Here is a 12,474-nt window from a genome sequence, read left to right on the forward strand (position 1 = left end):
AGGGGGCCAGATACACAACTTCTGGTAGTTTCAATTTGCTTGTCTGCAAAATGGGATAATAGGATTATGGTGAAATAACATATATGTCACAAAAGACGTTGTGCAAAACACAGAAGATATTCAGTAGGTAGAGTATAATTATAAAAATTTTGACTCAACCTTATGGATTTCCTATATTTGGTTTTGAAATTAAAGAGCTAGTCACAGGGTAAAGAACTAAAGACACTAACCCTTGAGATAACCTACGCTGTGAGCAAAGACATTCTTAAAATTTTATGAAATAACATTTTGTGAATATAATTTAAATTTTGAAAAAGCTAGAAAATCTGTGATCCTCTCCATTTAGAAATAAGCACTTTTCTCGGTTTAGTATCTTCTAGCCCTTTTCCTATGCTTTAAAAAATGAAATTGAGATCGCACATTTAAATAAGTATGTGGAAGAGTAGATGATGAAAGAGGAATACTAGAGTGTCCGCATGCTCAAGAAGGGAATAATATGGTCCTTTGTAGAAGTAAAGGTGGCAGCTGACTCACCTTTACTGCCTGCCTGTTGCCCTCTCCTGTAGCTGGGAGGTAACCAAACATCAAGTTCTGGCCAGGTGGTGATTCAGGAGCCTGCGATGCTCCGCCTGAGGACAGCTTTTCCCAAGGGTTCTCCTTTCCCTTCATATTCTGGTGAGATGAAACCATTTTGGATCTGCTTCATGGAAACAAAATGTTTTTTGGTTTGTTTGTTTCATTTAGTTTTTAAGATAAATGTATACTTAATTTTTATAGACCTTCAATAACCACCAGTTGGATTCCTAGCAGCTTTAGAAAGCTGTCAAGTTTAAAGCAGGTTATAACCTGTCTCATTTTAGCCTTCCTTTTGTTGTTGAACCACAGAAGTCAGAGCCCAAGCTGTTCTTCTGCCTTTCTGCAGATGGTATAGCATTTGTCAATATTAAATTTAATTTGTGCTAAGAGCAGTTCACTAACAGCGAAAACACAAAGCTTGCTGAACTTTACTTCACCTGTGTGCTCAGTACAGCCAGCATTAGCAAACATAATGAATTCAGCAACATTATCCTACTGAAATCTAGGTCAGCTCTGTTGATTAAAAACATTACAGGTTTAAGAACTAACCCTATAAAAACCCACTTAAAATTTTACTATGTCACAACATATTGCATTTCTTATACTTTTAAAATAGAAGGATGTGTTTATACATAATTACCAATCCAATGGGTCAACATTAAGAGGTCATCATAAACAACAGACATTTATTGAGCGCCTATTGTGTGCAAGGCACTATACTAGGTATAGGCTACAGAGACAAAGGAGAAAGAGGCTCTGCCCTCAAGGAGCTTACAATCTAAATAGACTAACAGTACACATACATAAAAAGACAAAGGACAATTCAAGGTAGTATATAATATTAGGGCACTGAGTAGAAACAAACAGGGTTTCAGCCTTTTTGCATTTGCATTTCAATACCCTGAGAAGGTGGGATGAGTGAGCTACCAAAGAGGGGCTACACTTGCTCATTTTTAAACCTTGAGACACTCTCACCTCTTTCCATTCCAAAGTACCTCTGGCATGTGCTAACACCTAGGCAATTGGTTCACACATCCTGCCCTCCAGGGCTTATTATTATAGTTTTCTTTGAGATGGTCTTCTGATAGTGTGAGCCACTGTCATGGAGCCCAGGGCTTCCCTAGTTTTAGCATTGAAGTCTGTGTCTTGGGGACCCCTCTTCTTCACTCCCCACTTGGCTCTGGGCAAACCATAATGGTACTTCTGAAGTACCAGGTATGGTAGCCAGATATAGTCCTCCCACCTACCATGGTTATTACTCTGGTAGGACCTACCCCAAATCTGTTCCCCAGATAGATTTTTAGTTTAAAAACTTACAAGGAAGACCTTAACAGTCCCAAAGTTTGCTGGTTTTAAAAAGCACACTGTAGACAAAAGAAGACAATCGGGAGAAAATGACAATAAAGAGATACAATGAGGTTTAAGAGAGAAGGAATGAGAATGGAAGAAATGATTGGGTCAGACACAAAACATACAGAGTGTTAACATCACCTCCTAACACTGCAGAGAGAGAATAGGAACATGGACCCTTCTCTCAGAGTAGGTTTATTTAACAATTTGAAGCATCACCCTGGTGGAATTCAGGATATATTTCTGAAATGAGTTTGCTCTTACACAAGGACAAATATTTAGTCAGGTACCAAATGGGTGCATATGCCTTTAAATAACACTGTCTTAATCCTAACAGAAGTTCAACTTTCTCCTTCTACTTTTACTCAGCATTCATTATCTTCTAAGTTGGTAATTTTAATTTTTGAGGAGAGTTTTTATTTCAAAATGAGATTATTTCCCTCCATGCTCATGTCATTCAAATAGATCAGTAATGGAGAGAACTTCAGAAAACAAATGATACACAAATCTGGTAGTAACCTAAGGATTGTGAGAGACTACACAAATTTCTCTTTTAGGTACAGTACATTGTGTTTTGCTTTCATCTATTTTTTTTTAAAAAGAAAAGATCTTACTCTGAAATCTGACGACCTCAGAAGTCCCTGAATTGTTCAGGTTTTATGTGTAGCCCTTAGGAGTACACACCAGGGTTAGCGAAGCACAGGGACTTAGTTGAAAACGCCCATTAACGGTAATGGAAATCACACAGCTAAGTCCCCACGCAGCATGCTGAATATTTACCTCCTAATGTTCTTTTAATGTATGCTTTCTTGGGTGAATATTTACTGTAGAATATTAAATCTGAGATTCCTCTTTTTATGGGCCATTTGAAGTGATTGATTTTGTTTGCAAATTCCTGTATCTTTGCCCATAATGGCTATCTATTGTAATGGCCTCTGCCAAATGTTCTTGTGTTGAAATAACAGAAGCCATGGATCGGCCAGCTGTGGCATTGTATTACTGTGGTCTTAAAAGCTAGGAGGGAGCTGATGACACAGCTGGGAGAGAGGAAAAAGGTATGTAACATAACGAGTATGACTTAGGCTTCAAACACAATCAGACACTGAAATCACTGAGGTCTATAAACATGGTTCTGTAGTCATCTTTTATATCAGAGTTTATATTTAATGGTGTTGAATAGTGTTAAGACTGACAGTCATGAAATGGTCGTGGCAAGACAAGAATTCAGTTGCCCACAACCAGGTTCATCAGCACAATCTATCAGAATTCTAGTCATTTTCTTTAATGCTATAATAAAACCACTTTGCAAGTGGTAATTTTTACACTTGTATACACCACATTTTTTAACAATATGAAATCACATATCCTAGCTACATGTAGATTTAAAACATTCCCAGTGAAGCCAGGATTTTCCGAATTTGGTCTCTTTTCATTCTTTTGAGTATTTGAGAGGGAGAAGTTACAAACAAGATGGAGCTACCATGATGGTTTTTTCTTAAAGAAAATCTAAAATCTGAAGATACACAGATATGTGAGATATTATTAGATGAGGCAATATAATTACATTCTTACATATCGAAACTATGCCTTTCCAAATTTCCACAAATACAGAAATTGTCAAAGGAGCCACTTATGTTTGAGCAACATAATCTCTTCAAGTGATTATAAAGGTGGTCTATAAGTAAATTGTATAAAATTTATACACTTTTTCATATGTTGATAAAATACGATGTGTTCAGAGTCCATGCTGTGGAAGACAATGTGTTGGAATAAAATTCATAGTCCCTTTAAAAACTATTAGAAAACTTAAAGAACATATTCCAGTATGTTTTGGACAGCCATTTCACCCTTACTGGCTTTGAACAGCCCAAGTCACACTCAACAATATCAACTTTGATTATGTTATGTGAGTACCCTGATTATGTTTGCATTTTAACAACAGTACTCCATAGAATTAATAGTACTAGTTAGTGTACTAATTAAGAAAAGGGAAAGACGTGGTAATGTGATAAAGCTTCTTTAATCACAAGCCAGGTCATGTCTGTAAAACAATGTCAGTCTTCATACATAATATTTGCTGGTGCCTTCAAATTAGTTTCTCTAATGCCTTCTGAGTCATGTGTAAAGAAAACACTAGTATATTTATGAGACTATTTTTGAACAATATTACTTGTTTTAATAAAAATCTGTAATATGAATTTATCTTGGCTCTGAATAAAATTAGTCCTTTATACTCCTTCAGACCATGGAATGGTAATGAATATAATCTAAGAAGATTTGTAGTGAGTCTAAATAGTTCATAGCATCAATGAGTCGAATGATAGGGCATGTCCTTGTAGTCTCTTTTCCTCACAGAAGGGCAGCTCTGTGCTCTTGTAGCCAGGGAACCCCTTGGAAGTATGCCTTTTGTGTGTGTGTGTCTATCCTGTGTTTTTGTGTTGAGAGGCTGGGGAAGAGGTGGATGGTGATGCTTCGAGAGAAGCAGGGGGTAGATTTTAGCCCATGTGGACTGAGGAAGAAGTGTAGTTTTAACCACAAGAGTGAGATAAGTAATATGAATGTAGATAAGGCCCCCCAAAATAAGGTTGGGACCCCATTACTCCAAGTGCAGAGTCTTCAAATGGGTCAACAGAAGGCCACAAGTTTAGATTTGGGATGAAACCTAAGAGGTTTTCTGGTACAGTGACATCATTCTGCCAAAGAGGAATCCAGGGCTCAAGAGAGGACACTCACATCAATTATTACTAAAGAAAACTACCTTTAAATTTCTCTTGTTAGCATCTTTGTGTTTTAATAACATAGGTTTTGGTTTTCAATTTCGTCCTTTTGGAACATTTCTGCACATTAGAAAATGCCATTGCTATTCTTTCTATAAAAGAACAGTTTTCCTGAAGCCTAGGGGTTCAAAAAATACAACACAACATTTCCAAGTCAAATACCAATTGCATGCTAACAATGAGCATTGTGAACAGAGTAACCCAATTCTAGGCCATTTCCAACCATCATTCAGGATTAAAGAGTTAGGAAGGATAAATTACCACATAATCATAATCTATAAAAATACTGGCCTAGATTGCACTAAAAAACTCTCAATAAATAAATATTGGACATTTGCTTTATGAAAGTCAGTGGAGATGTGCTCTTCAGAAATCATGTCCATAGTTTCAGCCTGCTTTTTACAAATCACACATACACAGTCTAACAGATAACAAAGGTTATAGAACAGGAAAGAATACAACTTGATAGAAAAATGTCTTTGACACGGTGTTTCTATAAAGGAATGCAACTAATATTGTTGAGTTGCTTATGTTGCAGTTTCAAAGGCAATACTAAGAGATCCAAAATGTTTTTAGCCATAGTGGTATAACTGAATTGAGTGTTCAGCTCCTAAGTAACACCATTGAAGGGGACAACACTCATTAGAATGCATTAATTCTGGAATTTTTCCTTACAATCCAACTGCACTGCTTTGTCACGCCTGGTAGGCATCTGTCCATGGTACTTCCTGAGGAGTGAAGCTGTTTTCTGCTACCCTTTCCTGTCTGGTAGCTCAGGAAGTTCAGGGTCTCGGTGTCTGATGCAGTGAATACTTGGGATTACAGTCTGGCACGCTCAGTCCTTAGAACACAGGTTTATTCTCAGGATGATTTATAGCAAGTGATTCTGGTTTCCAGTCTGGTTGAAAAAAGTGAATATTGAATGTCCGTGCCCAGTTCTTAAAGACTCGTTTCTCTGTGATAAAGCGGTGATGACTGCCCTTGCGTCCTCGCTCATGGGAGAGGTACATTGTACATTCATCAGGTCCAAAAGGTTCATAATAATGATAAGGTACTGAAGGGTGATTGCGATCCCTGTAGGAGGAAATTGAGATAACTGATTAAAGGAAAATTTTTTTCCTTTGACTGATTGAGGTAAGATGTTATCTTTAATAAGCTGATAAACACAAATTGTATTTTCTAGTTAAATGAGTTTCGACAAATGGTTTTTCTGATTACACAGTAAGGAAGTGGAGAGGTTTTGAGGTGGTGAAATAAAATCAGTGACCATCATTTTCATCAAAAAGATTGAAAATCAGCTGCAGAATATTCAGTCTCCTCAGAGTTAGACCCTACATATTAATGAGTCACAATAGTATTATTTTCACTTTTCTTACTGTCTATTTACCACATGCAGCTGTAGAGATATTACCAAAACAAAATATGTCATTCCCATTCCCCACTACACTAAGCTTCCAGATGCTTCCAGTTATACAGAGAGCATGTCTGCTGGGGTGCATTATGATGTGGCTCCTCTTCCAAGTCTTCTCCTAATCCACTCAGCCTTGTTCACTATGTTCCCACCATACTGGCCTTTCCGGTCAACTCTGCCATGCTCATCCCTACTTCAGGGCCTTTGCACTTGATGGCAGTCACTTGCCTGGAATACTCTGAGTTCATTCCTCACCATTGGGTGTCAGCTCAAATAATATCCTTCTCTGAGAGGCCTTACCTGACACTTGCTCCCCTCACTTCATCTCACTTGAATTCATTTTCTTTATAGCATCAATTGCTCTCTGAAATTGTTGTTACTGTTTACTTGTTTATTGGGTGTTCATGATGGCAGTGTTTTGTCTTATTCCTAGAATAGTCCCTGGTAGGTGCTCAATAAATAATTTAAAAAATTCTGTTGTTGAAAGAAATGTATATAGAATTAGCAGCTAAACAGCAAATTTCTAAAGACACTTTCTTCTCTGAGTATGGAAAGTTGATTATCCTAGCTTGATCCTATGGGAGAAAAAGGAAGACAGCAAGCAAGAGGCCACAATTTTTCTTTTGGCACTTCAGATGGCCTATGTACTCAAAGTCTACAGTATTTTAGTCCAGAAACTCTACATCCTCAGTCCTTGCTTGGTGGCCTGAGAATCTCCAAGTGTTTTTCTGCCTCTATATCTCTGTCTCAGCCTCAAACAGGAAACACTAGCTCATTTCTTCAAGATGTGTGCACAGGGTTAATATGTGGGGGTGGTAGGTGCCCTTGTTTTAGGGTTAATACAATATTTACACACCAAAGAGTTTTGGTCTCAGACTGGTTTCTATAATAGGCTAATCTACCCCACCTCTTCTGTCTTTTGAAGAATGAATGGTAAGATTAGTCAAGGTTTCTTGGCAGACAAACTCTCCTAATTTGAGCTATGCTCAGCAACTGGCCTTGTTGCAGAGACTAAGAAGAGAAGACCCAGGCTTCTCAGCATCTTGCAAATCATCTTTCAGAGCCTGATGCCCTAGGGTTCCCACTTTGGTCACCTGGGCTCTCCTCTAAGTATAATAACTTGGTTTCCCAAAGATGCTCATCCTGCCAGACACCTATTTGTTTTCTTCAGAGGAGATCAATACACAAATAGCTTTTAGAGTAGCAACTTTACTGGGGTCAGGGATTGAAGTCTTTTATCAAGAGGGGTGTCATGTTTGTGGCTCTGACAACAATAAACCTTTGAGCTGTTTCTCCTCTTAGGTTAAAGTTCTTCCAGGAAGAGAGATTTATTTTTGTCATGCAGCATCTAAACATTCCTTATCCTGGCTTGGATGCTATGCTAAATTAACACTTTGCATCTCTAATATGCTTGTCTTGGAATTATCTCTATGCTCTATAGTGAAACACTGGATCCTTTCCTGACTAGTTATTGCAGATTTTATTAATTTACTTACCCTAGAAATTGGAATCCCATTAAAATTTTAATAGAATGTGTTTTCAATACAGAGAATGCCTGCTAACAAAAATTCAGGTTGAAGCTGACCACTACGAAGAAAAAAATAAGAATTTGTGAGACATATCTTCCCATATTCATATGGCATAAATTGGGGGAACCATGCCAATTTCATGTTGCCATGGTATGCCTGGGGTTAAGCTTTTGTTCCATCGCAAATCACTTTTTAAATCTGATTCATCTAAGTTTTGGACATTTTATTGGCATCAATCTGACTAAAGAAACAATTAGGTTTCTAAAAATATCATGAGATTGATTTGGCACCTAGGAGTGGAGGGTAATTGGAAACCAGCTAAAGATGCTATAGGATCAATTTCCTTATTCAAGAAGACCATCTCTTTGGAAAAAAAACTTATCTGACTCTATATTGATCCCCTAAAAGGAGAATTAAATTTACATATTTGGTTACTGTGATTTCAGAGGTGTCAAGATAAGTTATTCATGTAAGCGAGTTGTTTCCACATGTTAAAACTCTGTCTAAGCATCAGAAAAGTGCTTTCTGGGAGTCGGAAGGCAGAGCTGGAAACTGCAGGAACATCTCCCCCAGCTGTGAGCCTGCCATCAGCTGGAATTCACTAAATTCACTATGCCATTTAGAAAGACACTCCTAGCTGAAGGTCTTACTTCCTTGGGTCTTTTCTCAAACCTGACTTTCTAAAGGCTGCCCTAGTTTTTTCTTCCTTCACCTGACCTCAGTGAAAACTATGATAAACATCAGCAGAATTTCCACATGAGGAAGCAGTTGTAAAAGGGATTCTGGTGCTCAAGTTCCCATTGTGGGCCTGGTAAGCTGAAGGAAAGGATATGTGGGCTGGGGAGGCAGGAATGGAGATGACCACAGAGCCGGTTCCCCAAGTGGCTGCAGCCTGCCATCCACATTCTGACAGCCAGTTTGAGAACAAGCCCTGCAGAATGATGTGAGGAAGAATTTTTTTTTTTTTTCTTTTTAGAGGGAGCAGGTGGGGAGAGTGAGGGAACTAACACTTAGTGCACTTGGGGAGCTTTAAGGAAATACCTATGCTCCATCTCCCTAGACTCTGGTTCAGATGACTTGGAGAGGAACTCAGGCACAGGTATTTTAGAAAGTGTCTTAGGTTTGAATCAAAATAAAAAATGTCAGTATTGGATTATAAAACCAATAAAATAAAATAAATATCCATGAGTCCATGATAATTTCAATAAATAACTGAATAAATAAATGGAGGAGAAGAAACAGCATTTCATGACAGAAAAATTCCAATAAACAATGTAGAAAGAATGAGGGACTAGGAAACCATCCTCAGAACGTTGCAGTAATTGTTGCAGGCAAGATGCACCAATGAATGGGATATTAATGGGGAAAAAGATGAGGAGAAATAGGCTATCTGCATGACCTGAAAGTATCTCTCCCAAGTTATTTATTAATGACAAAGGGAAAAACAGTAACTTTACAATGGGTAAGCCCAGCAGACATTGCCTTAACCAAGTGATGAAGGTTAACATTGCCAGTAATAAGACATACGGACATCACATACTTCCTGTTATGAGATTCTGGGAAGGGCCTATGGCTTCTGTGGTATCCTTCCCAGTAATGCATAACCTCAATCTAAGCACAGAAAAACATTAGATAAACCCCAATTGAGGGACATTCTACGAAATACCTGACTAGTACTCGTCAAAAGTGTCATGAAATGCAGGGAAAGCCTGAGGAACCGCCATGGATTTAGAGACTAAGGACACCTGATAAATAAATGCAAAGGGAACCTGGATTCGTTCTTGGAGGAGATAAAGGACATTAGTAGAGAAACTGGTAAAATGTAGTTTAGCTGACCATTGTACTGATGTTAATTTCTTACTTTTGATAATTGGACCACAGGAACGCAAATCCGCTTTAGCGGAAGCTGGATAAAGGTTATATGAACTCTCAATACTATTTTTGCAATCTTGCTGTAACTCTAAGATGATTTAAAACAAAAATAAACATATATTTTTAAATAATACATATCATAACAACAAAGCTCCTTAGAAGATTCTAATGGTGGAAAGCTCCTTGAGATTCTAATATGCAGCCAAGTTTGAGACAACTGATTTTGTAAGTACCTGCTCAACCTCTGTGCTTAACTGGTGTGAGCTCCTTTACATCCCCATCAGCCCTCTGAGGCAAATATTGCAGCCCCCGTTTGATAGGGAGCATCTGACGCCCAGGGAGACAGTCCACTGCCTGGCTTTCAGCACACAACCTCACTCATTGTCCATCCAAGCTGCTGGAGTTGACCATTTCAGCTCAGAGCACAGTGCTCGGCACTCCACATATACTCACTCATTTAGTCCTTACAACACCCCTATAAGAGAGTGTCAGTCCATTTTGTGTTGCTATAAAAGAATACCCAAGTCTGGGTAATTTATAAAGAAAAAAGGCTTATTTGGCTCATGATTCTGACGTCTGGAAAAATTCAAGATTGGGCATCTGGCGAGAGCCCCAGGCTGCTTCCACCCCTAGCAGAAAGTGAAGGGGAGCTGGCTGGCGTGTGCAGAGATCACAAGGCGAGAGAGGAAGAAGAGAAAGGGAGAGGTGCCAGGCTCTTTTTAACAACTAGCTCTGTTGGGAGCAAACAAAATGAGAACTCATTCATGCCCCACCCCAGGGAGGACACTAATCTATTCATGAGGGATCTGCCCCCATGACCCAAACACCTGCCACTAGGCCCCACCTCCAACATTGAGGATCAAATTTCAACATGAGATTTGGTGGGAACAAACAAAACATATCCACACTATAGCAGAGAGTTACTATTAGCACCCCTACTCTGCAGACAAGGAAACTCATGCACAGGAAAACTGAAGTTTCGCAGCCAAGGTTTGGACCAAAGCCAGTTGACTCCAGACTCTGTACTCTTAAGAGTGAGGTTCTGTGTCTCGGAAAAACTCCTGTCCCCCAGATGGGGTTTCTGTACTAACGGCACCCAGGTTTCGCGGGCATCAACAGCGTGTGGTTGAAAGCAGCTTGTCCTTGCTGCTTTCCTCTGAGCTCTTGCTACAGAGGAGCCCCGTGTGTGGTGCTTGTGATCTGCTCAGGGTGTTAAACAGAGGCTTTGTGCTCATGTACAGTTCTGCCCATCAGTGCTAATGGCAGCAGGGGTTTGTAACGTTCCACTTTTTGACTCATCTAAAGCTAAGTTTTACAACTGAAAAAAACCTCATAACCCTAACAAGCAAGGGAAGACACTTCCATTTCTGGGTACTGACGAGGTGTAGGACATGTTGCTCCAAAATATGGTACCTTGGCATTTGAGGAAACAACAGAAGCAGGGAGATCACTTTTGCCTCCCTTCACCCTTCTCCTCTGATGCAGGTCATAAAAGATTTCTTTGCCCTCCTCTAAAGTAGGTCGTAAACCTTCATTCCAGTGGTACCCTCCATATACCCGGAGGAAAGGAACATCCCTATCCTCAAAGACAAGGAAATGCCAAAAAGAATCTGAACAAACAGACCTTGCTACCTCCCCCCACCCACCCTGGTTTATTACCATTAGATCACACCTTCTTTGTCCAATCCTACTTCTTCACAACTATCCACTTCCTCATCAAACTTAGCATAAAAATAAGGAGATCTCCCTGTTTCTTTGGCTCTTCATTTCTGAAGGCTCTGGTGTCACGTAAAATTTATATTAAATAAATGTGTATGCTTTTCTCTCGTTAATCTGTCTTTTGTCATAGGAGACTCGGCAAAGAACCTATGGTGGAGGAGGAAAAGAAATTGCTTTTTCTCTCCTATAGTATGATCTAGGTTGACCCTGCCCACTGGGTTTGGGGCTGGACTAGGCAGAAGGCTGCAAATATCCTGAGGAAAGAATGGTGTCTCGGCCTCTTTCTAGAACTCTTAGACATTCTCTTTAAACACATTTCTATTCTTGGTGCGGTACCTGGCATATAGTAGGTACTCAGGAAATGTTTGAAGAATAGAGAGAATAGAGTTGAATTAATAGCTGTGAAGCTGCTAGGTTGTTCTGCAACTGGCTTGCACTGGGGGCTTTGGTGACACTATGAGGTGTTGAGAAGAAAATATTCTTGCAGCAGTCCTTCCCAAGCATCTGTCACAGTCCTGGAGGTGCACTGAGCCACCCTTATTCTACTGCCTTAATTTCTGGTCCTTGGATCTTCTTTTGGGAGGAAAAGAGCTGTATACCTTGGAAGCCCATGGAATAGCATTGTGTGTCTGGGTGCATGGAGCACCAAGAGCCTGCAGCTGCCCACCCTTCATGGGACAAAGAGCTACAGTGAATCACCCAAGCCCCACCCTCACCCTGGAAGAAACACAACCATATATTTTAAGTCTACTTCATAAAACGTAAACCACATGGGTGGCATTGCCATTCCACACCCGTCTTCTGTAAGTAAGCTTCCGATTCTACCCGGTGGACTGTCGCCAAGTAAGAACTTTCCCTGTTAGGCTGGCAGCTTTATTAATGTTCACTAGCTAATAATTCTGGCAGCATCAACTCTCTGATATTCACGATACCTTTGAGATGTCCTTCACATTACAGATGAGATATTAATTTAGTTCCATGACAGTGATCACTCTGAATCATTACCCCGCTAATTAATACTCAAGAAACGATGGGTAACAGAGAGTTGTAAACTTGGTAATGTGCTAAGTATGACCAGAAATAAGATTATTAGGTAGAATTTAAATGCTTGGCCCATTATTATCACAAATAATTTACAATGGAAAATGAGATTAAATACTCAGCATAACTTAGTTTGGAAAGCAACGACAACAGATCTTTTCACGCAATTTATAGGCCATCTAGAGAGAATGAATTTGGC

At 39.4% G+C, this 12,474-nt stretch overlaps 1 protein-coding gene across 1 annotated transcript in view; it reads right to left on the bottom strand.

Moving 5' to 3' along the window:
- Positions 1-3,069: 3,069 nt before the first annotated feature.
- Positions 3,070-12,474, bottom strand: part of ST6GALNAC5 (ST6 N-acetylgalactosaminide alpha-2,6-sialyltransferase 5) — a 188,207-nt gene continuing 178,802 nt past the window's right edge. The window contains exon 5 of the mRNA XM_001102189.5: positions 3,070-5,777. Coding sequence (XP_001102189.1) covers positions 5,546-5,777 — 232 coding nt within the window. The 3' untranslated portion in view covers positions 3,070-5,545. The remainder of the gene's footprint in view (positions 5,778-12,474) is intronic.

The sequence above is a fragment of the Macaca mulatta genome, chromosome 1, assembly GCF_049350105.2.
Source record: "Macaca mulatta isolate MMU2019108-1 chromosome 1, T2T-MMU8v2.0, whole genome shotgun sequence".
In the NCBI taxonomy this organism is placed as follows: Eukaryota; Metazoa; Chordata; class Mammalia; order Primates; family Cercopithecidae; genus Macaca; species Macaca mulatta.